We start from the raw sequence: 24658 nt of genomic DNA on the forward strand, positions 1-24658 counted from the left end.
ACTCACACCCATCATACCCGACACACTCGTGTACTCACACCCATCATACCTGACATAGTCTCCACTGGGGTCCGTCCGTCTTCCAAATCCCACCGGACAATAGCAATGGAAGAACTGCTGGAAGAAGGCGCTACATGACAGCCACATCCAGCTGCCGGCGTTCACACTGAAGTCTGCATCCAGCAGCAGCTCATCAAACACCTGGAGACGGGGAAAGAGGGGTTAATATCCGGAATTGGGGGCAGAGACCTCCCCTCCATCCCACGGAGCGCTGCAATCAGATTTATCATCAAGTCCTGAGCTCACTACAGACACATCCACCGCGGCCGTATGGGGGGTGTTACATGAGGATTTGCTGCAGATTTCCCCCATGTATGACAGATAACCCCCTGTACACACTGATGGAAACTGTCGCAGAATCTCAGTGCTGAATCCATATTGCAGTGTGTGAATTCACCCTAAAGGCTATCAGTGCACGAAGTATATTGGGGATCTGATGCAGATGTGCAAAGTAAGAAAGGAGATTAGAAGAGCTCCACCACTAGGCTGTGTGCAGTACTGCAGGCCGGGTGCGATGCCACAGACACAGTCAGGTACCAGGTGACGCTGTGACCTTGGATGACCCCTCTAACCTTCTTACACCGACTAATACAACACAGATCCAGAAATAGCCCCCAGCACTGAGGTATGACCAGCAGTCAGCTAAATAATAACCTGCCATGACTAGGTGATGTCATAGCCTGGGGGTCACAGCAGGGGGCAGACTCACCTTCACTCCACATTCCCAGCTGTTCCAGAGATCGCCCCGGGTCAGGAAGCAGGCCACGGCGTGTCGGGCCAGGTGATGGATCCAGCCTTCTTGTCTCAGCTGGGTCATGATGGCATCAATCCATGGGAACCCCGTCTTCCCCTCTGCCCACTTGGCCAAGGCCTCAGGGTTCCGGTCCCAGGGAATTTGCACACAGATTGGATTCCCTTCCATTTGGTCGAATTTGGGGTTGTTGGTGGCGGCCGTGTAAAAGAACTCCCTCCAGAGGAGCTGACCGTACAGGGAGAGCGGGGGAAGACTGTTCTTCTTCACCTATAATGGAGCGAATAGAGAGTCAAAATGGGAAGACATCAATATGCATCCACCTATATCTACCCTCCTCCTCCACCACCACCTATATCTACCCTCCTCCTCCACCACCACCTATATCTACCCTCCTCCTCCACACCACCTATATCTACCCTCCTCCTCCACCACCACCTATATCTACCCTCCTCCTCCCCCACCTATATCTACCCTCCTCCTCCCCCACCTATATCTACCCACCTCCTCCCCCACCTATATCTACCCTCCTCCACCCCACCTATATCTACCCTCCTCCTCTACCACCTGTATATACCCTCCTCCTCCACCACCTATATCTACCCTCCTCCTCCTCCATCATGCACATCTATATTTGCTGCCCCTCACCTTCTGATACAGCTCCTGTAGTCTGTAGTAGAAGAGGCGACATGACAAGCAGCCGAACCGCAGGTAAGGACTCAGACCAGTCGGACTCGCCAGCAGAGAGTTGGCGTTCATTCGAGGTCGCTCATAATTTGCCACCCAAGCCTGGAAAATAGAAGAAAACAACATAAGCCGAGCAGAGAACCGAGGAGTCTCGCACTACAGCGCTCCGTACCATCAGGGCAGGTCTATTCCAGTACATGTAGCAGAGCTGTAACAGAGGAGTCTCGCACTACAGCGCTCCGTACCATCAGGGCAGGTCTATTCCAGTACATGTAGCAGAGCTGTAACCGAGAAGTCTCGCACTACAGCGCTCCGTACCGTCAGGGCAGGTCTATACTAGTACATGTAGCAGAGCTGTAACAGAGAAGTCTCGCACTACAGCGCTCCGTACCATCAGGGCAGGTCTATTCCAGTACATGTAGCAGAGCTGTAACAGAGAAGTCTCGCACTACAGCGCTCTCTACCATCAGGGCAGGTCTATTCTAGTACATGTAGCAGAGCTGTAACAGAGAGGTCTCGCACTACAGCGCTCCGTACCGTCAGGGCAGGTCTATTCCAGTACATGTAGCAGAGCTGTAACAGAGAAGTCTCGCACTACAGCGCTCCGTACCATCAGGGCAGGTCTATTCCAGTACATGTAGCAGAGCTGTAACAGAGAAGTCTCGCACTACAGCGCTCCGTACCATCAGGGCAGGTCTATTCCAGTACATGTAGCAGAGCTGTAACAGAGAAGTCTCGCACTACAGCGCTCCGTGCCATCAGGGCAGGTCTATTCCAGTACATGTAACAGAGCTGTAACAGAGAAGTCTCGCACTACAGCGCTCCGTGCCATCAGGGCAGGTCTATTCCAGTACATGTAGCAGAGCTGTAACAGAGAAGTCTCGCACTACAGCGCTCCGTGCCATCAGGGCAGGTCTATTCCAGTACATGTAGCAGAGCTGTAACAGAGAAGTCTCGCACTACAGCGCTCCGTGCCATCAGGGCAGGTCTATTCCAGTACATGTAGCAGAGCTGTAACAGAGAGGTCTCGCACTACAGCGCTCCGTACCATCAGGGCAGGTCTATTCCAGTACATGTAGCAGAGCTGTAACAGAGAAGTCTCGCACTACAGCGCTCCGTACCATCAGGGCAGGTCTATTCCAGTACATGTAGCAGAGCTGTAACCGAGAAGTCTCGCACTACAGCGCTCCGTACCATCAGGGCAGGTCTATTCCAGTACATGTAGCAGAGCTGTAACAGAGAAGTCTCGCACTACAGCGCTCCGTGCCATCAGGGCAGGTCTATACTAGTACATGTAGCAGAGCTGTAACAGAGAAGTCTCGCACTACAGCGCTCCGTACCATCAGGGCAGGTCTATTCCAGTACATGTAGCAGAGCTGTAACAGAGAAGTCTCGCACTACAGCGCTCCGTACCATCAGGGCAGGTCTATACTAGTACATGTAGCAGAGCTGTAACAGAGAAGTCTCGCACTACAGCGCTCCGTACCATCAGGGCAGGTCTATTCCAGTACATGTAGCAGAGCTGTAACAGAGAGGTCTCGCACTACAGCGCTCCGTACCATCAGGGCAGGTCTATTCCAGTACATGTAGCAGAGCTGTAACTGAGAAGTCTCGCACTACAGCGCTCTCTACCATCAGGGCAGGTCTATTCCAGTACATGTAGCAGAGCTGTAACAGAGAAGTCTCGCACTACAGCGCTCCGTACCATCAGGGCAGGTCTATTCCAGTACATGTAGCAGAGCTGTAACAGAGAAGTCTCGCACTACAGCGCTCCGTACCATCAGGGCAGGTCTATTCCAGTACATGTAGCAGAGCTGTAACCGAGAAGTCTCGCACTACAGCGCTCCGTACCGTCAGGGCAGGTCTATACTAGTACATGTAGCAGAGCTGTAACAGAGAAGTCTCGCACTACAGCGCTCCGTACCATCAGGGCAGGTCTATTCCAGTACATGTAGCAGAGCTGTAACCGAGAAGTCTCGCACTACAGCGCTCCGTACCATCAGGGCAGGTCTATTCCAGTACATGTAGCAGAGCTGTAACAGAGAAGTCTCGCACTACAGCGCTCTCTACCATCAGGGCAGGTCTATTCTAGTACATGTAGCAGAGCTGTAACAGAGAGGTCTCGCACTACAGCGCTCCGTGCCATCAGGGCAGGTCTATTCCAGTACATGTAGCAGAGCTGTAACAGAGAAGTCTCGCACTACAGCGCTCCGTGCCATCAGGGCAGGTCTATTCCAGTACATGTAACAGAGCTGTAACCGAGAAGTCTCGCACTACAGCGCTCCGTGCCATCAGGGCAGGTCTATTCCAGTACATGTAGCAGAGCTGTAACAGAGAAGTCTCGCACTACAGCGCTCCGTGCCATCAGGGCAGGTCTATTCCAGTACATGTAGCAGAGCTGTAACAGAGAGGTCTCGCACTACAGCGCTCCGTACCATCAGGGCAGGTCTATTCCAGTACATGTAGCAGAGCTGTAACAGAGAAGTCTCGCACTACAGCGCTCCGTACCATCAGGGCAGGTCTATTCCAGTACATGTAGCAGAGCTGTAACCGAGAAGTCTCGCACTACAGCGCTCCGTACCATCAGGGCAGGTCTATTCCAGTACATGTAGCAGAGCTGTAACAGAGAAGTCTCGCACTACAGCGCTCCGTACCATCAGGGCAGGTCTATACTAGTACATGTAGCAGAGCTGTAACAGAGAAGTCTCGCACTACAGCGCTCCGTACCATCAGGGCAGGTCTATTCCAGTACATGTAGCAGAGCTGTAACAGAGAAGTCTCGCACTACAGCGCTCCGTACCGTCAGGGCAGGTCTATTCCAGTACATGTAGCAGAGCTGTAACAGAGAAGTCTCGCACTACAGCGCTCCGTGCCATCAGGGCAGGTCTATTCCAGTACATGTAGCAGAGCTGTAACAGAGAGGTCTCGCACTACAGCGCTCTCTACCATCAGGGCAGGTCTATTCCAGTACATGTAGCAGAGCTGTAACAGAGAGGTCTCGCACTACAGCGCTCCGTGCCATCAGGGCAGGTCTATTCCAGTACATGTAGCAGAGCTGTAACAGAGAAGTCTCACACTACAGCGCTCCGTACCATCAGGGCAGGTCTATTCCAGTACATGTAGCAGAGCTGTAACAGAGAGGTCTCGCACTACAGCGCTCCGTACCATCAGGGCAGGTCTATTCCAGTACATGTAGCAGAGCTGTAACAGAGAGGTCTCGCACTACAGCGCTCTCTACCATCAGGGCAGGTCTATTCCAGTACATGTAGCAGAGCTGTAACAGAGAAGTCTCGCACTACAGCGCTCCGTACCATCAGGGCAGGTCTATTCCAGTACATGTAGCAGAGCTGTAACTGAGAAGTCTCGCACTACAGCGCTCTCTACCATCAGGGCAGGTCTATTCCAGTACATGTAGCAGAGCTGTAACAGAGAAGTCTCGCACTACAGCGCTCCGTACCATCAGGGCAGGTCTATTCCAGTACATGTAGCAGAGCTGTAACAGAGAAGTCTCGCACTACAGCGCTCCGTACCGTCAGGGCAGGTCTATTCCAGTACATGTAGCAGAGCTGTAACAGAGAGGTCTCGCACTACAGCGCTCCGTACCATCAGGGCAGGTCTATTCCAGTACATGTAGCAGAGCTGTAACTGAGAAGTCTCGCACTACAGCGCTCTCTACCATCAGGGCAGGTCTATTCCAGTACATGTAGCAGAGCTGTAACAGAGAAGTCTCGCACTACAGCGCTCCGTACCATCAGGGCAGGTCTATTCCAGTACATGTAGCAGAGCTGTAACAGAGAAGTCTCGCACTACAGCGCTCTCTACCATCAGGGCAGGTCTATTCCAGTACATGTAGCAGAGCTGTAACAGAGAGGTCTCGCACTACAGCGCTCCGTGCCATCAGGGCAGGTCTATTCCAGTACATGTAGCAGAGCTGTAACAGAGAAGTCTCGCACTACAGCGCTCCGTACCGTCAGGGCAGGTCTATTCCAGTACATGTAGCAGAGCTGTAACAGAGAGGTCTCGCACTACAGCGCTCTCTACCATCAGGGCAGGTCTATTCCAGTACATGTAGCAGAGCTGTAACAGAGAGGTCTCGCACTACAGCGCTCCGTGCCATCAGGGCAGGTCTATTCCAGTACATGTAACAGAGCTGTAACCGAGAAGTCTCGCACTACAGCGCTCCGTACCATCAGGGCAGGTCTATACTAGTACATGTAGCAGAGCTGTAACAGAGAAGTCTCGCACTACAGCGCTCCGTACCGTCAGGGCAGGTCTATTCCAGTACATGTAGCAGAGCTGTAACAGAGAGGTCTCGCACTACAGCGCTCCGTGCCATCAGGGCAGGTCTATTCCAGTACATGTAGCAGAGCTGTAACAGAGAAGTCTCGCACTACAGCGCTCCGTGCCATCAGGGCAGGTCTATTCCAGTACATGTAGCAGAGCTGTAACAGAGAGGTCTCGCACTACAGCGCTCTCTACCATCAGGGCAGGTCTATTCCAGTACATGTAACAGAGCTGTAACCGAGAAGTCTCGCACTACAGCGCTCCGTACCATCAGGGCAGGTCTATACTAGTACATGTAGCAGAGCTGTAACAGAGAAGTCTCGCACTACAGCGCTCCGTACCGTCAGGGCAGGTCTATTCCAGTACATGTAGCAGAGCTGTAACAGAGAGGTCTCGCACTACAGCGCTCCGTACCATCAGGGCAGGTCTATTCCAGTACATGTAGCAGAGCTGTAACTGAGAAGTCTCGCACTACAGCGCTCTCTACCATCAGGGCAGGTCTATTCCAGTACATGTAGCAGAGCTGTAACCGAGAAGTCTCGCACTACAGCGCTCTCTACCATCAGGGCAGGTCTATTCCAGTACATGTAGCAGAGCTGTAACTGAGAAGTCTCGCACTACAGCGCTCTCTACCATCAGGGCAGGTCTATTCCAGTACATGTAGCAGAGCTGTAACAGAGAGGTCTCGCACTACAGCGCTCCGTGCCATCAGGGCAGGTCTATTCCAGTACATGTAGCAGAGCTGTAACAGAGAAGTCTCGCACTACAGCGCTCCGTACCATCAGGGCAGGTCTATTCCAGTACATGTAGCAGAGCTGTAACAGAGAAGTCTCGCACTACAGCGCTCCGTACCATCAGGGCAGGTCTATTCCAGTACATGTAGCAGAGCTGTAACAGAGAGGTCTCGCACTACAGCGCTCCGTGCCATCAGGGCAGGTCTATTCCAGTACATGTAGCAGAGCTGTAACAGAGAGGTCTCGCACTACAGCGCTCCGTGCCATCAGGGCAGGTCTATTCCAGTACATGTAGCAGAGCTGTAACAGAGAAGTCTCACACTACAGCGCTCCGTACCATCAGGGCAGGTCTATTCCAGTACATGTAGCAGAGCTGTAACAGAGAGGTCTCGCACTACAGCGCTCCGTACCATCAGGGCAGGTCTATTCCAGTACATGTAGCAGAGCTGTAACTGAGAAGTCTCGCACTACAGCGCTCTCTACCATCAGGGCAGGTCTATTCCAGTACATGTAGCAGAGCTGTAACAGAGAAGTCTCGCACTACAGCGCTCCGTACCATCAGGGCAGGTCTATTCCAGTACATGTAGCAGAGCTGTAACAGAGAAGTCTCGCACTACAGCGCTCTCTACCATCAGGGCAGGTCTATTCCAGTACATGTAGCAGAGCTGTAACAGAGAGGTCTCGCACTACAGCGCTCCGTGCCATCAGGGCAGGTCTATTCCAGTACATGTAGCAGAGCTGTAACAGAGAAGTCTCGCACTACAGCGCTCCGTACCATCAGGGCAGGTCTATTCCAGTACATGTAGCAGAGCTGTAACAGAGAGGTCTCGCACTACAGCGCTCCGTACCGTCAGGGCAGGTCTATACTAGTACATGTAGCAGAGCTGTAACCGAGAAGTCTCGCACTACAGCGCTCCGTACCATCAGGGCAGGTCTATTCCAGTACATGTAGCAGAGCTGTAACAGAGAGGTCTCGCACTACAGCGCTCCGTACCATCAGGGCAGGTCTATTCCAGTACATGTAGCAGAGCTGTAACAGAGAAGTCTCGCACTACAGCGCTCCGTACCATCAGGGCAGGTCTATTCCAGTACATGTAGCAGAGCTGTAACAGAGATGTCTCGCACTACAGCGCTCCGTACCATCAGGGCAGGTCTATTCCAGTACATGTAGCAGAGCTGTAACAGAGAGGTCTCGCACTACAGCGCTCCGTACCGTCAGGGCAGGTCTATACTAGTACATGTAGCAGAGCTGTAACCGAGAAGTCTCGCACTACAGCGCTCCGTACCATCAGGGCAGGTCTATTCCAGTACATGTAGCAGAGCTGTAACAGAGATGTCTCGCACTACAGCGCTCCGTACCATCAGGGCAGGTCTATTCCAGTACATGTAGCAGAGCTGTAACTGAGAAGTCTCGCACTACAGCGCTCTCTACCATCAGGGCAGGTCTATTCCAGTACATGTAGCAGAGCTGTAACAGAGATGTCTCGCACTACAGCGCTCTGTGCCGTCAGGGCAGGTCTATTCCAGTACATGTAGCAGAGCTGTAACTGAGAAGTCTCGCACTACAGCGCTCCGTGCCATCAGGGCAGGTCTATACTAGTACATGTAGCAGAGCTGTAACAGAGGAGTCTCGCACTACAGCGCTCCGTACCATCAGGGCAGGTCTATTCCAGTACATGTAGCAGAGCTGTAACAGAGAAGTCTCGCACTACAGCGCTCCGTACCGTCAGGGCAGGTCTATTCCAGTACATGTAGCAGAGCTGTAACAGAGAAGTCTCGCACTACAGCGCTCCGTACCATCAGGGCAGGTCTATTCCAGTACATGTAGCAGAGCTGTAACAGAGAAGTCTCGCACTACAGCGCTCCGTACCATCAGGGCAGGTCTATTCCAGTACATGTAGCAGAGCTGTAACAGAGAGGTCTCGCACTACAGCGCTCTCTACCATCAGGGCAGGTCTATTCCAGTACATGTAGCAGAGCTGTAACAGAGAGGTCTCGCACTACAGCGCTCCGTGCCATCAGGGCAGGTCTATTCCAGTACATGTAGCAGAGCTGTAACAGAGAAGTCTCACACTACAGCGCTCCGTACCATCAGGGCAGGTCTATTCCAGTACATGTAGCAGAGCTGTAACAGAGAGGTCTCGCACTACAGCGCTCCGTACCATCAGGGCAGGTCTATTCCAGTACATGTAGCAGAGCTGTAACTGAGAAGTCTCGCACTACAGCGCTCTCTACCATCAGGGCAGGTCTATTCCAGTACATGTAGCAGAGCTGTAACAGAGAAGTCTCGCACTACAGCGCTCCGTACCATCAGGGCAGGTCTATTCCAGTACATGTAGCAGAGCTGTAACAGAGAGGTCTCGCACTACAGCGCTCCGTACCGTCAGGGCAGGTCTATTCCAGTACATGTAGCAGAGCTGTAACAGAGAAGTCTCGCACTACAGCGCTCCGTACCATCAGGGCAGGTCTATACTAGTACATGTAGCAGAGCTGTAACAGAGAGGTCTCGCACTACAGCGCTCCGTACCATCAGGGCAGGTCTATTCCAGTACATGTAGCAGAGCTGTAACAGAGAGGTCTCGCACTACAGCGCTCCGTACCATCAGGGCAGGTCTATTCCAGTACATGTAGCAGAGCTGTAACTGAGAAGTCTCGCACTACAGCGCTCTCTACCATCAGGGCAGGTCTATTCCAGTACATGTAGCAGAGCTGTAACAGAGAAGTCTCGCACTACAGCGCTCCGTACCATCAGGGCAGGTCTATTCCAGTACATGTAGCAGAGCTGTAACAGAGAAGTCTCGCACTACAGCGCTCTCTACCATCAGGGCAGGTCTATTCCAGTACATGTAGCAGAGCTGTAACAGAGAGGTCTCGCACTACAGCGCTCCGTGCCATCAGGGCAGGTCTATTCCAGTACATGTAGCAGAGCTGTAACAGAGAAGTCTCGCACTACAGCGCTCCGTACCGTCAGGGCAGGTCTATTCCAGTACATGTAGCAGAGCTGTAACAGAGAAGTCTCGCACTACAGCGCTCCGTGCCATCAGGGCAGGTCTATTCCAGTACATGTAGCAGAGCTGTAACAGAGAGGTCTCGCACTACAGCGCTCTCTACCATCAGGGCAGGTCTATTCCAGTACATGTAACAGAGCTGTAACCGAGAAGTCTCGCACTACAGCGCTCCGTACCATCAGGGCAGGTCTATACTAGTACATGTAGCAGAGCTGTAACAGAGAGGTCTCGCACTACAGCGCTCCGTACCATCAGGGCAGGTCTATTCCAGTACATGTAGCAGAGCTGTAACAGAGAAGTCTCGCACTACAGCGCTCCGTGCCATCAGGGCAGGTCTATTCCAGTACATGTAGCAGAGCTGTAACAGAGAAGTCTCGCACTACAGCGCTCCGTACCATCAGGGCAGGTCTATACTAGTACATGTAGCAGAGCTGTAACTGAGAAGTCTCGCACTACAGCGCTCTCTACCATCAGGGCAGGTCTATTCCAGTACATGTAGCAGAGCTGTAACAGAGAAGTCTCGCACTACAGCGCTCCGTGCCATCAGGGCAGGTCTATTCCAGTACATGTAGCAGAGCTGTAACAGAGAAGTCTCGCACTACAGCGCTCTCTACCATCAGGGCAGGTCTATTCCAGTACATGTAGCAGAGCTGTAACAGAGAGGTCTCGCACTACAGCGCTCCGTGCCATCAGGGCAGGTCTATTCCAGTACATGTAGCAGAGCTGTAACAGAGAAGTCTCGCACTACAGCGCTCCGTACCATCAGGGCAGGTCTATTCCAGTACATGTAGCAGAGCTGTAACAGAGAAGTCTCGCACTACAGCGCTCCGTACCATCAGGGCAGGTCTATTCCAGTACATGTAGCAGAGCTGTAACAGAGAAGTCTCGCACTACAGCGCTCCGTGCCATCAGGGCAGGTCTATTCCAGTACATGTAGCAGAGCTGTAACAGAGAGGTCTCGCACTACAGCGCTCCGTACCATCAGGGCAGGTCTATTCCAGTACATGTAGCAGAGCTGTAACAGAGAGGTCTCGCACTACAGCGCTCCGTGCCATCAGGGCAGGTCTATTCCAGTACATGTAGCAGAGCTGTAACAGAGAGGTCTCGCACTACAGCGCTCCGTGCCATCAGGGCAGGTCTATTCCAGTACATGTAGCAGAGCTGTAACAGAGAAGTCTCACACTACAGCGCTCCGTACCATCAGGGCAGGTCTATTCCAGTACATGTAGCAGAGCTGTAACAGAGAGGTCTCGCACTACAGCGCTCCGTACCATCAGGGCAGGTCTATTCCAGTACATGTAGCAGAGCTGTAACTGAGAAGTCTCGCACTACAGCGCTCTCTACCATCAGGGCAGGTCTATTCCAGTACATGTAGCAGAGCTGTAACAGAGAAGTCTCGCACTACAGCGCTCTCTACCATCAGGGCAGGTCTATTCCAGTACATGTAGCAGAGCTGTAACAGAGAGGTCTCGCACTACAGCGCTCCGTGCCATCAGGGCAGGTCTATTCCAGTACATGTAGCAGAGCTGTAACAGAGAGGTCTCGCACTACAGCGCTCTCTACCATCAGGGCAGGTCTATTCCAGTACATGTAGCAGAGCTGTAACAGAGAAGTCTCGCACTACAGCGCTCCGTACCATCAGGGCAGGTCTATTCCAGTACATGTAGCAGAGCTGTAACAGAGAAGTCTCGCACTACAGCGCTCCGTACCATCAGGGCAGGTCTATTCCAGTACATGTAGCAGAGCTGTAACAGAGAGGTCTCGCACTACAGCGCTCCGTACCGTCAGGGCAGGTCTATACTAGTACATGTAGCAGAGCTGTAACCGAGAAGTCTCGCACTACAGCGCTCCGTACCATCAGGGCAGGTCTATTCCAGTACATGTAGCAGAGCTGTAACAGAGAGGTCTCGCACTACAGCGCTCCGTACCATCAGGGCAGGTCTATTCCAGTACATGTAGCAGAGCTGTAACAGAGAAGTCTCGCACTACAGCGCTCCGTACCATCAGGGCAGGTCTATTCCAGTACATGTAGCAGAGCTGTAACAGAGATGTCTCGCACTACAGCGCTCCGTACCATCAGGGCAGGTCTATTCCAGTACATGTAGCAGAGCTGTAACAGAGAGGTCTCGCACTACAGCGCTCCGTACCATCAGGGCAGGTCTATTCCAGTACATGTAGCAGAGCTGTAACAGAGAAGTCTCGCACTACAGCGCTCCGTACCGTCAGGGCAGGTCTATACTAGTACATGTAGCAGAGCTGTAACCGAGAAGTCTCGCACTACAGCGCTCCGTACCATCAGGGCAGGTCTATTCCAGTACATGTAGCAGAGCTGTAACAGAGAGGTCTCGCACTACAGCGCTCCGTACCATCAGGGCAGGTCTATTCCAGTACATGTAGCAGAGCTGTAACAGAGAAGTCTCGCACTACAGCGCTCCGTACCATCAGGGCAGGTCTATTCCAGTACATGTAGCAGAGCTGTAACAGAGATGTCTCGCACTACAGCGCTCCGTACCATCAGGGCAGGTCTATTCCAGTACATGTAGCAGAGCTGTAACAGAGAGGTCTCGCACTACAGCGCTCCGTACCGTCAGGGCAGGTCTATACTAGTACATGTAGCAGAGCTGTAACCGAGAAGTCTCGCACTACAGCGCTCCGTACCATCAGGGCAGGTCTATTCCAGTACATGTAGCAGAGCTGTAACAGAGATGTCTCGCACTACAGCGCTCCGTACCATCAGGGCAGGTCTATTCCAGTACATGTAGCAGAGCTGTAACTGAGAAGTCTCGCACTACAGCGCTCTCTACCATCAGGGCAGGTCTATTCCAGTACATGTAGCAGAGCTGTAACAGAGATGTCTCGCACTACAGCGCTCTGTGCCGTCAGGGCAGGTCTATTCCAGTACATGTAGCAGAGCTGTAACTGAGAAGTCTCGCACTACAGCGCTCCGTGCCATCAGGGCAGGTCTATACTAGTACATGTAGCAGAGCTGTAACAGAGGAGTCTCGCACTACAGCGCTCCGTACCATCAGGGCAGGTCTATTCCAGTACATGTAGCAGAGCTGTAACAGAGGAGTCTCGCACTACAGCGCTCCGTACCATCAGGGCAGGTCTATTCCAGTACATGTAGCAGAGCTGTAACAGAGAAGTCTCGCACTACAGCGCTCCGTACCATCAGGGCAGGTCTATACTAGTACATGTAGCAGAGCTGTAACAGAGGAGTCTCGCACTACAGCGCTCCGTACCATCAGGGCAGGTCTATTCCAGTACATGTAGCAGAGCTGTAACTGAGAAGTCTCGCACTACAGCGCTCCGTGCCGTCAGGGCAGGTCTATACTAGTACATGTAGCAGAGCTGTAACAGAGGAGTCTCGCACTACAGCGCTCCGTGCCATCAGGGCAGGTCTATACTAGTACATGTAGCAGAGCTGTAACCGCTGCTGCTCCCTTACAGGTCGTACCTTCCGTTCCAAGTGTCTGTCTAGACGCGCCAGAGCCTCTGTCTCTCCTCCTGGCCACACCGCGGCCCCTTGCTTCTCACTTGGGAAACCTGATGTAAAAGTAGATAAATGATGTAAAATAAGCTGCGTGACGCCCCCTATTGCCAAACTGAGGGTATAAAAGGTTTACTCAGGGCCACACATTAGGAAACTACATCTCCAAGCGTCCCCTGACAGCCGGCTGGGAGTTGTAGTGTCCTCAGTTGGTGGGCCATGGATTGGAGACAATGAGACTACGATATGAAGACTCACCAAGTTCCTCCAAGGATGGCACCCCATAGGTCTCGTCGTGCGTGCTCCTGATCTCGCCCCGGCAGGGCTCCATCTGCTGCCTGGTGATGGTCGGGACGGGTCTACGAGGGAGCTCCATGCGGCTGATGATGGCCTGAAACCTCTTATAGGTGAGGGGGGGGCTGCTGCCGTTCAGCTCGATAATCCTGCACGAAACATGACCACAAGAAGTCAGAGCAATAGCCGGACACCGGCACACAAGGAGTTAACCGCATCGCAATATCAGCATTGTACATACAGATGTAGCAAAGCTGAGAGTGTCCGCAGCGGCGATGATGTAGTTACAGACCGCTTGTGTGGAATACACATCATGTACAATCTGTTGACTAACACAGCTCTGCTACATCGCCAACATACTGAACCTCATTTGTGGATTTTGTCTGTTTCCACTCCGTCCAATGCGCTAAACATTTTCATGTTGCTACCTGGAAACCGCCGACATGAACCTGCTGACAGATCTGCTCTGTCTACAATGACTATTACTCCCCTACTTGCTGACGGTTTCCACCATGCTACATAATACAGGAACCGATAACGAAACGCAAATGGACAAGAAATTCACTGACACAGGGGGAGGAGAAAACACGTCCTGGATTATCCGTGAATATCCTGCTCCATTGTGAGGAGGCGCGGACGCCATGGAAATCGCCTCAAACCTCCGAGAGGAAACAAAACCCCCAATTGTTGTAGAAGGGATGAGAATAATTGCGGTCAATTTTAACCCCCCCCCTGCTCTATGCGGAGAAGCCCCAGCTATGCCATGGGGGTATTATATCTGGATGCCCCGCAGTATATTTGGGGTCCGCAGCTCATTACTCCGGACTGTTCCTCTCAGGTATATCCATATTGTATACGGCTTCTGCGCTCGGCCCCATAGCACCAGACTTGCGTACTTTTCCCGCTGTACGAGGCAGCAAAGCATTGTGGGACACGGGAGAGTATTTACATAAGACTAATGCCGGCACCGGCTGAGGGAAATCTCATTACACCGCCAGACCTCGCACTCTCGTCTGCTGTCAACAACTTATGCAAGCGCAGGTTCCAGATTTGTGTGCCAGCGATGTGTAGGACGCCTCTCCCCTGCACGTGCGGGGCGGAGACTCTGCAGAGAACAGGCACAGATACCCGGCCAGCACATGCCAGGCTGCGTGACTACACCGAGGGCGAGTGCCCACTAGGTGGCAGTACAGACCACGCACGACTCACATAGGAAGGGAGCGCAGACTCATCCGTGGCTCATGTACAGGGTGTCATACCAGCTGCTGAAAGGGAATGTGCAGGGGCGACACGTAGCAACACCAAAGCGAGAGATTGCTGAAAAACTCTGCAGACTCTTTAAGGCCGAGGTCGCACAGTGCAGGAAAGATTTTTGATGCAAATTTTGCTGCATCAAAAAGCAAAAGCAGAAAGGAGAAGTCTAAGAGGAACAGAAGGGCATGGAGTTATATGGGGAGGCAAAACAGAGTTATTTGGGATTTCTTTTTCTGCTACGTTTCGTTATGCGTGACCTTCGACCTGTTTCTCTGCTTAAAGGGGATCTGCAGATCCATCCCCGGCCGTGCCGTCTCCTCGCCGCTCCCTTGTGCAGCCTTTGCTTGGCTTTATTTTACTTGCAGCCCCTTGTATCCCTGTTATTTACATGCTGTGGACAGGCTACATCTCCCAGCACGCATCTGCCCGCTCTCACCCTCTGTGCCCCTCCCTTCGCCCATGGAATGTAATAACAATTAGCCAAGAGATAAAAGGGTTAATAGCCGGACAGAGGGCGACCCCAGGGAATGACTTACTTGTCCAGGTCATACAGTGTGTGCGAATTCTCCACGATCACCTCCACGCCGGCCTCCTTAGCCAACTTCATAATGGCGGCATCCCGCTCCTTACCAAATGGCTCAGAGTCGTACTCGAAGGTCAGTCTGTTCACGCCCCATTCCTGCCAACACAAGAAGAGAGGAAGTGATGAACGACCTGAGAAGGATGAGCACAAGGGAGGACAGTGAAGAGGATGGGGAGAGGCTCCTGCTGCAGGACAGTGAAGAGGATGGGGAGAGGCTCCTGCTGCAGGACAGTGAAGAGGAGAAGGAGAAGGCTCCTGCTGCAGGACAGTGAGGAGGAGGGGGGGGAGAGGCTCCTGCTGCAGGACAGTGAAGAGGAGAAGGGAGAGGCTCCTGCTGCAGGACAGTGAAGAGAAGACGGGAGAGGCTCCTGCTGCAGGACAGTGAAGAGGAGGGGGAGAGGCTCCTGCTGCAGGACAGTGAAGAGGATGGGGAGAGGCTCCTGCTGCAGGACAGTGAAGAGGAGAAGGAGAAGGCTCCTGCTGCAGGACAGTGAGGAGGAGGGGGGGAGAGGCTCCTGCTGCAGGACAGTGAAGAGGAGAAGGGAGAGGCTCCTGCTGCAGGACAGTGAAGAGGAGAAGGGAGAGGCTCCTGCTGCAGGACAGTGAAGAGAAGACGGGAGAGGCTCCTGCTGCAGGACAGTGAAGAGGAGGGGGAGAGGCTCCTGCTGCAGGACAGTGAAGAGGAGAAGGAGAAGGCTCCTGCTGCAGGACAGTGAGGAGGATGGGGAGAGGCTCCTGCTGCAGGACAGTGAGGAGGAGGGGGGGGTAGGATCCTGCTGTAGGACAGTGAAGAGGAGGGGACAAGGCAGAACTTCTGGGTGATCTCTCTGTTCTACTTGTAATATCAGAGCCAAGGAAGGGAAGAGCTGTGATATTTATGTAGGTTTTATCCCATTTTCTAAACTAAAAAGATATATGAAGGTAGTGGCACCGTTCTGTGTTAAAATACAACACCTCAATGTATATATGGCAACAAGGTATGAATAGCAGGCAAAGTGATGTGGTATATAGGTGGTGCTCACTCACTTAGTTTCCATACAGGTTTGCTAATAGCTATAACATACAAACTGGTTCAGCTATTAGCAAACCTGTACGGAAACTAAGTTGTCCTGCAGGCTCGCGGAGTTAAGGGGGTGGAGTTAAAAATTACCCAGACCTATAAGAAATATAGAAGGGCCGGTGCATAAGAAAGAGGAGTAAAAAAGTTGTACAAAGCTGTGTTAAATGAAAATAAAGTTTGTGTAATGTGAAAAATGTTGGTATATAGGAATGTAATGCATTGAAATTTTTTTTTTAACATGTTTTAAATGTTTTGGTGTTATAGAATATTGGGGTGGGTGCGATTCCCACGTCATTATATAGGGCAGGTAGACACACCTGTACTTTAGGAAGCCTGATGAAGTGCGTCTAGCACGAAACGGTCGTTGCTTCATTGTCTCTGCATTCCATTTAATCCATCTCCGATTGTGTATACTGTCTGAGTGCCATTTTTTAATGATGACGAATTAAAGCTTGAAAATTTTACTTTTGGTTGGTGAGTGCCCGGTTTCCCTTTACAATTTTTTATCCCATTTTCTATACAATGTGTTTCCTGCTAGATTGTGGATGCCACATCCCTGTATTGGCGTGTTCTGTATTGTTCATCCGTGTAGTGACCGGCCCCTTACTCCACAATGTGTACATGGCCTAGATACAAGTCCCGGTGAGATGAATCCCTGGCTGTGAGGTCACGGTCACACTCTGCAGAGGGGAAGTCGTGCAGAACAGACGTCTGAGGGACAAAGGCTGACGGTGCGCTCGGGGATTAGACTCCGCTCGTGACCACGCACAGTCACGTTTGTGGCAGTCTCATCCCCTCCAGCGATAGTTAACAGATGTAGAACGTTCCGGAGTACACGGCAGATCAGCCACCAGAGACGCCGAAGACGAGAATTGTAATACAGCGCATTTATTTATAGACGGATTAAAAGCCATAAAGAGCCAATTCCTGGTACAGGGAGACGAATGATACGAACAAGTCCCCGAATACAGAGATCTACATTACAGGACAGAAGCAGAGGGTTTGTTACAATGTATCAGCGCAGGACTTGTATATCTGCTGTAATAGATTCCCTTGACTGATACATTGTAACAAATCCAACAGCGAGTGGCGAGTCCGATAGGAGAATATATATATGTGCAATATTATTCTATGCCTGCTCTACAGGCCGTCACCCAGCTTTCCCAGGAACTGGAACGTTACAGTCTGGGTCCATATCACAAATCACAGACCACCCTGGGGACCCCACCGTTACTTAGGGCCAATCCGCACCGTTTGCAAACCCGAGTGAGATGAGACGACTCCTGACAACTGGCTTAGGATCTGCGTAGTAATGTAATTAGTGCTGATTAGTAGTCGGGATGAGATCCATTACCGCGGAGAACACTGCGCATCTTCCAGGCCGAGATCTTATTAATAACCCTCCTTGGAGATTCCCCGAAGCTCAGACACGATCCGCTCCTCTCTGTACGACTGCCGAGACTTTGGGCCGCGTTGGCGGTTTCTAATTTTAACATCTGAAGATTTTGCTGCTGTAATGAGCGCAGGAGAGAGGGGCGAGTGTCATCCCCGCAGAAGGCGAAGCGCGCACCCCGCGAGGAGGAATCGGGAGGTTTATTAATAGAAGAAAAACTTTCTTATTCCGTCAGATTGTTCAACGTAAACGGGGAAGGCGACGTCAGCGGTGGCGAAGAAAGGAAAGGTCTGCGTATTAAAGGGCCAGACACGACAGGAGGCGAGAGCCAAAATCTGAGACCCTGCGCCATTGTAGCAACAGAGAGGGGACTTTACTCTATTAGACGTCTGTGCTGCTCCTCTGCAAGCTGACACTACTGATGCCTGTGACTGGCTGAGTGTGCATGTGTGCGGATTGGGGAGAGGGAGTAGCTGTGGCCTGATACCTTATGGTTCATAGAGAAATTCACCATGGCCGATCCTTGTGTGAGGATCCAATTACAGTGACTCACCTTAAATAATCTGGGGAAGACATCGGCCGGCTGTCCGCGCACCACAAACAGGCGGGAACCCAACTTTCTTAGGCTGTAGTCCAGATCCTCCAAGGATTGCAGCAGGAACCTGTGGGGGACAAGACGCAACACGCCAGGTTATAAACCAAAAAAACACCAATACAAATATCACCGACGTCACTACTAGAGATGAGCGAACACTGTTTGGATCAGCCGATCCGAAAATCATGTACATTGGCTGCCTATTCATTATAGAATACAATATAAAGTTCTCCCCCTCCCCCACAAGGCTCTCCATAATGCCGCACCTCCATACATCTCCTCCCTCATCTCTGTCTACCGCCCAACCCGTGCTCTCCGCTCACTCAATGACCTAACACTTCCATCCTCTATTATCAGAACCTCCCCCGCTCGTATACAAGACTTCTCCCGAGCTGCACCACTTCTCTGGAATGCTCTACCCCGGACAATAAGAGTAACTCCCAACTTCTACAGTTTCAGACGCAAACTAAAGACGCATCTTATCAGAGCGGCCGATCACAATGTCTAACGTAAACCCTTCCCCCTCCTCTGTCCCCGCCCCCACATGATATGATGTCATCTCAGGGTAACTTTATAGGTCCGAGCTCCATCCACATGTTACAGGACACGACTGGTGACGGCCCATAAAGTCTTATGTCTGTGTAATGACAGTCACCTCTATTACAGAAGTGTCTGACCCCTGTATAAGCAATGCCGCCCCTGCTACCTCCTATATCACCCCCTCTACCTCATAGACTGTAAGCTCTTGCGAGCAGGGCCCTCAGTCCCATTGTGTGAAGTGACTTTCTTTGTAATGTCTCTGTCTGTCTGTATCTGAACCCTACACATTGTACAGCGCTGCGGAATATGTTGGCGCTATAGAAATAAAATGTATTATTATTACAGTGTATACGATGTAGCAGAGCTGATTTGGTTCTCTCGCACATGAAGCCTCCATTGTTGATATATGACAAAAATTTTTGGACTTTATTCAACAACGCACAGAGCCGAAAACCAAAAAAAAAATAAAAAAAATAAAAGAGACTTCCGGGCCTGACTTATGTAAGGTGACTTGGCTCCTGTTCAGACGTGCCCGGGGCTGTGTGTCTACCCCTGCGATGTTCACAAGTGTCAGGACAGTGTGGCGAGGTGAAGGCAGACACGCTCAATGTGCAAACTGCTACAGAGGGAAAAAAAACAAAAAACTTGTATAGGGTATGATGTGCTATAGGGGATTCCAGGAGGCTACCACCCGCCATTTAACCCCCTTTTTGCCAGTCCTGATGGTACCAGTATATTAGTTTTGGTTGGGCCTACAGTATAGCTCTGTACATCCTGGTTCATGAATAGAATGTGAGAACTACAGTAAAGACTGACACACAATAATAAAACTGTGTAACAATTTTTGATGCCATTCGAGGTCTGTAGCAACAGAATGACAACGGCCAGGACGACACACGAGATTCCAGATTTCACATTTTTGTGATTTTCTCTTTTTCACCCGATCATTTATTCATCTGCTTTTGTGAAAAGTGACCGAAAAAGAGACAGATAGAAAGTTATCCCGCCGCGATAAGAGGGAACCGCAATTCTGGAAGATTCTAGAAGACGTCTTGGCACAGGTCGCGCAGCCAACCCTGCCGGTTACAAAACAAGAACAAGTGTGGGGCTTATGTAAGGTGCGGGACAGGAGGGGGCGGAGCCATCATAACCCGGCGAACGAGACGACAAGCCCAGGAATTCGGCACCCTATAAAGACGAATAATTACATTATTAACCCTATAAAGCAAAGCTGACCTAAAAACTGGGCTGTGTGAACGTGGCCTTAAAGCTTCATCACCCAACTAGAGTCCTGGGCACAAATCTGCACTGATGGCAGTGCCAGGCTCCGGTGGGCGACGCCGTCACTGTAGTGGTCCTGATGAAGGGTTAACTACCCGAAATGTCACTTACACTTATGTGTGCGGTGACCGTACTCAGACGCCACTAATGTTAGTAACGCAGAAACACGACAGCCGCACCGTACGAGCAGGACACACGTGTCGCACTAGATCTGCTAATACTCAGGATTTATCACAACACTGGGAAAGCTGGGTGACAACCCCTGTAGGAGCGAGAACGGCAGCCAGTCAGGAAACACAGAAAGCAGCAACGTCCTAGGCGGAGGTCCCAAGCCCAGACCCTCATAGGGGCCCTGACAATCCCCACTCACCAATACCAGCACCGTACGGGTCACATCATCTGTAAGGACCGGTAACAAGTCCTGCAGTGTGCACAGGGCCATAGAATAGGCCCATAATAACAGATACTGCAGGGTGCAAGGCTGTGTGAACAGGGCCCAACTCATAGACTTCTCTGTGCCCGCTGCCCAATAAAGGACCGGGGGTCCTCAGGTGACACTGCCCAATATTATCTTCTCTGCTTGATGGGAAATCTTAGTAATGACCACAAGCAAAAAAAAACAAAACAAAAAACCCATCTGAAAATCCTTCTCACAGCTGGAGTTGCAGCGGCCGCGCGCATGCACAGACACACACACACACACACACACACACACACACACACACGTACTGTGTTGGCCAAAAGTATTGTCCCCCTGCAGTTCTGTCAGATAATCAGGGTCCTTGTCCTGCTGGAAGAGCCCTGACCTCTGAGGGAGACCCCGCTTTCTCACACTGGGCCCTACATGATGCTGCACAATGTGTTGGTCGTCTTCAGACTTCATAATGCCATGCACACGGTCAAGCAGTCCAGTGCCAGAGGCAGCAAAGCAACCCCAAACCATCAGGGACCTCCGCCATGTCTGACTGTAGGGGGCGTCTTCTTCTCTTTTCCTGTAATCTCTATGTTGAGGCCTTCTCCTACTTTTGTCTCCTCTGACCAGAGAACATTCTTCCAGAACGGTTTTGGCTTTCTCAGGTAAGTTTTGGCAAACTCCAGCCTGGCTTCTGTCTGTGGGTAAGAAGTGGGGTCTTCCTGGGTCTCCTCCCATACAGTCCCTTCTCATTCAGACGCTGACGCTGGATAGTACGGGGTGACACTGTTGTACCCTCGGACTGCAGGGCAGCTTGGACTTGTTTGGATGTTAGTCGAGGTTCTTTATCCGCCATCCGCACAATCTTGCGGTGAAATCTCTGGTCAATGTTTCTTTTGCGTCCACATCTAGGGAGGTTAGCCACAGGGCCATGGGCTTTACACTTCTTGATGACACTGCGCACGGTAGACACAGGAACATTCAGGTCTTTGGAGATGGACTTGTAGCCTTGAGATTGCTCAGGCTTCCTCACAATTTTGCTTCTCAAGTCCTCAGACAGTTCTTTGGTCTTCTTTCTTTTCTCCATGCTCAATGTGGTCACACAAGGACACAGGACAGAGGTGGAGTCAACTTTAATCCATTTCAACTGGCTGCAAGTGTGATTTAGTTATTGCCACCACCTGTTAGGTGCCTCAGGTAAGTAACAGGTGCTGGTAATTACACTAATTACAGAAGCGTCACATGATTTTTCAGACAGCGCCAATACTTTTGTCCACCCCCATTTTTATGTTTGCTGTGGAATTAGATCCAATTTGGATATAATTTTTGTGGTTTTCCATTGAAGACAAATTAAATGAAGAAAATACCAAAGAATTTGTGACTGCAATCATTATCTGGAAGACACCGAGGATTATCTGACAGAACTGCAGGGGTGCCAATACTTTTGGCCAACACTGTACATACATATACACACACGCACACCTCTCTGCTATCCAGGTCACTTGCTACAATGTATCAGCCAGGAATTCAGAGCATTCACTTCAGACAGGACTGACCGGATACAATTCAGCAAACCCTCAGAAGTGGGAGGGAGGCGAGAAGATCAGGAAGGGACTGAAGGTTTCACTACACAGGACGCTGATCGTACCCCCCTCCCCCCCTGCCACTCAGTGCAGGTACCGCCCCATGTACCTGGAGACAGAGCAGAGCCGAGTGTGCGCCATGCTGAGGAGTTACCCGAGGACTACAGATAATAGTAATACATCAGAGGCACAGGACAAAGTCAGCTCTGCTACATCTACCTGCTCACCTCCTGCCCGGGCCCTGCACAGCTCACAGACATGGTGCCCACTACTTACCTCTCCTGCTCATGTCAGTGGCATCATCCCTGATCTCCCCCATCTGTACCCGTCTGCCAGGCACGCCACACACACTCCACTCTGCTAACTCACAGGCAATCATCTCTACCCTCCTGGGTGTGCCCGATCCTGTAACACCAACCCCCACAGATGCCCGGCTTAGGACGCACCCGCCTGCTGATTGGTAGTTCACAATGTGTTAAAGCCACCGCCAAACACGCAACACATGACCCCGCCCCCCAGGGAACCTGCAACACGTTAGTGCCAACGTGCACACACCATAGCCCGTCACATGACGTATACCAACCAGCCCGCACCCCCTACCCTATACCAACCGGCCCGCGCCCCCTACCCTATACCAACCGGCCCGCACCCCCTACCCTATACCAACCGGCCCGCACCCCCTACCCTATACCAACCCCAAGCCCGCACCCCCTACCCTACAACAACCGGCCCGCACCCCCTACCCTATACCAACCCCCAGCCCGCACCCCCTACCCTATACCAACCCCCAGCCCGCACCCCCTACCCTATACCAACCCCCAGCCCGCACCCCCTACCCTATACCAACCCCCAGCCCGCACCCCCTACCCTATACCAACCGGCCCGCACCCCCTACCCTATACCAACCGGCCCGCACCCCCTACCCTATACCAACCCCAAGCCCGCACCCCCTACCCTACAACAACCGGCCCGCACCCCCTACCCTATACCAACCCCCAGCCCGCACCCCCTACCCTATACCAACCCCCAGCCCGCACCCCCTACCCTATACCAACCCCCAGCCCGCACCCCCTACCCTATACCAACCCCCAGCCCGCACCCCCTACCCTATACCAACCCCCAGCCCGCACCCCCTACCCTATACCAACCGGCCCGCACCCCCTACCTTACACCAACCGGCCCGCACCCCCTACCCTATACCAACCCCCAGCCCGCACCCCCTACCCTATACCAACCCCCAGCCCACACCCCCTACCCTATACCAACCGGCCCGCACCCCCTACCTTACACCAACCGGCCCGCACCCCCTACCCTACACCAACCGGCCCGCACCCCCTACCCTATACCAACCCCCAGCCCGCACCCCCTACCCTATACCAACCGGCCCGCGCCCCCTACCCTTCACCAACCGGCCCGCACCCCCTACCCTATACCAACCGGCCCGCGCCCCCTACCCTTCACCAACCGGCCCGCGCCCCCTACCCTTCACCAACCGGCCCGCATCCCCTACCCTACACCAACCCCCAGCCTGCACCCCCTACCCTATACCAACCAGCCCGCACCCCCTACCCTATACCAACCCCCAGCCCGCACCCCCTACCCTATACCAACCAGCCCGCACCCCCTACCCTATACCAGCCCGCACCCCCTACCTTACACCAACCGGCCTGCACCCCCTACCCTATACCAACCCCAAGCCCGCACCCCCTACCCTTCACCAACCAGCCCGCGCCCCCTACCCTACACCAACCACCTTGCTATGAGGGCACAGCCTATACATTACTGCCACCTGTACCCACCCATTATGTCCTGCCCTGTGGTCTTGCACCCCCTGTCTCATGCCCCCCCCCCCCATCTTAATTGATGCCCCGCCCCCACATTATACCACGCCCACTCCAGCGATGTATACCTCCCCACTGCTGCCCCCTCCCCCCACCTGCCCCGGTGCCCCCCTCTCTCCTCCTCACTTACCTCCATCTATTGACCCCGCCGGAGGAGGAGGCCGCGAACCAGGGGTCCAGGATGTAGACGCAGCGCAAACAGCGCGCCCCCCGCAGGGCGGACACCAGAGCCGGGTTATCGTGTAACCGCAGCCCCTTCCGGAACCAGTGCACCGAGCTGACGGCGTACCCGGAGACCTCCATAGCAGTGTGACCGAGCCCCGACTGTCACTGAGGAGAAGCGACAACACCGCGCGCACAGCGGAGACACGTGACCGCCGGGACACGCCCACACACAAGACAGCAACGGGATTGGACGGCGCGGCGAGGATAGGGCGGGGCTAGGCGCGATCACGTGTAAGCCATGTGTGTACAGGAGCCTGCGGTAATAGTGACATAGCGGCCGTGTGTACGGGAGCCTGCGGTAATAGTGACAGAGGGGCCGTGTGTACGGGAGCCTGCGGTAATAGTGACAGACCGGCCGTGTGTACAGCCTGCGGTAATAGTGACAGACCGGCCGTGTGTACAGCCTGCGGTAATAGTGACAGAGCGGCCGTGTGTACAGCCTGCGGTAATAGTGACAGACCGGCCGTGTGTACGGGAGCCTGCGGTAATAGTGACAGAGCGGCCGTGTGTACAGGAGCCTGCGGTAATAGTGACAGACCGGCCGTGTGTACAGGAGCCTGCAGTAATAGTGACAGACCGGCCG

General features: G+C 52.7%; 1 protein-coding gene across 1 annotated transcript in view; it reads right to left on the minus strand.

Annotated features, from left to right (window-relative positions):
- Positions 1 to 24190, minus strand: part of CRY2 (cryptochrome circadian regulator 2) — a 34811-nt gene extending 10621 nt beyond the window's left edge. Inside the window, exons 1-8 of the mRNA XM_075280794.1 lie at positions 23981 to 24190; positions 18152 to 18260; positions 15099 to 15241; positions 13273 to 13457; positions 12982 to 13070; positions 1460 to 1600; positions 770 to 1081; positions 50 to 201 (exon numbers count right to left, since the gene is read on the minus strand). Of these exons, the coding sequence (XP_075136895.1) occupies positions 50 to 201; positions 770 to 1081; positions 1460 to 1600; positions 12982 to 13070; positions 13273 to 13457; positions 15099 to 15241; positions 18152 to 18260; positions 23981 to 24153 (1304 nt within the window). The 5' untranslated portion in view covers positions 24154 to 24190. The remainder of the gene's footprint in view (positions 1 to 49; positions 202 to 769; positions 1082 to 1459; positions 1601 to 12981; positions 13071 to 13272; positions 13458 to 15098; positions 15242 to 18151; positions 18261 to 23980) is intronic.
- Between the last annotated feature and the right edge of the window lie 468 nt (positions 24191 to 24658).

Source organism: Leptodactylus fuscus, chromosome 7 (genome assembly GCF_031893055.1).
Source record: "Leptodactylus fuscus isolate aLepFus1 chromosome 7, aLepFus1.hap2, whole genome shotgun sequence".
In the NCBI taxonomy this organism is placed as follows: Eukaryota; Metazoa; Chordata; class Amphibia; order Anura; family Leptodactylidae; genus Leptodactylus; species Leptodactylus fuscus.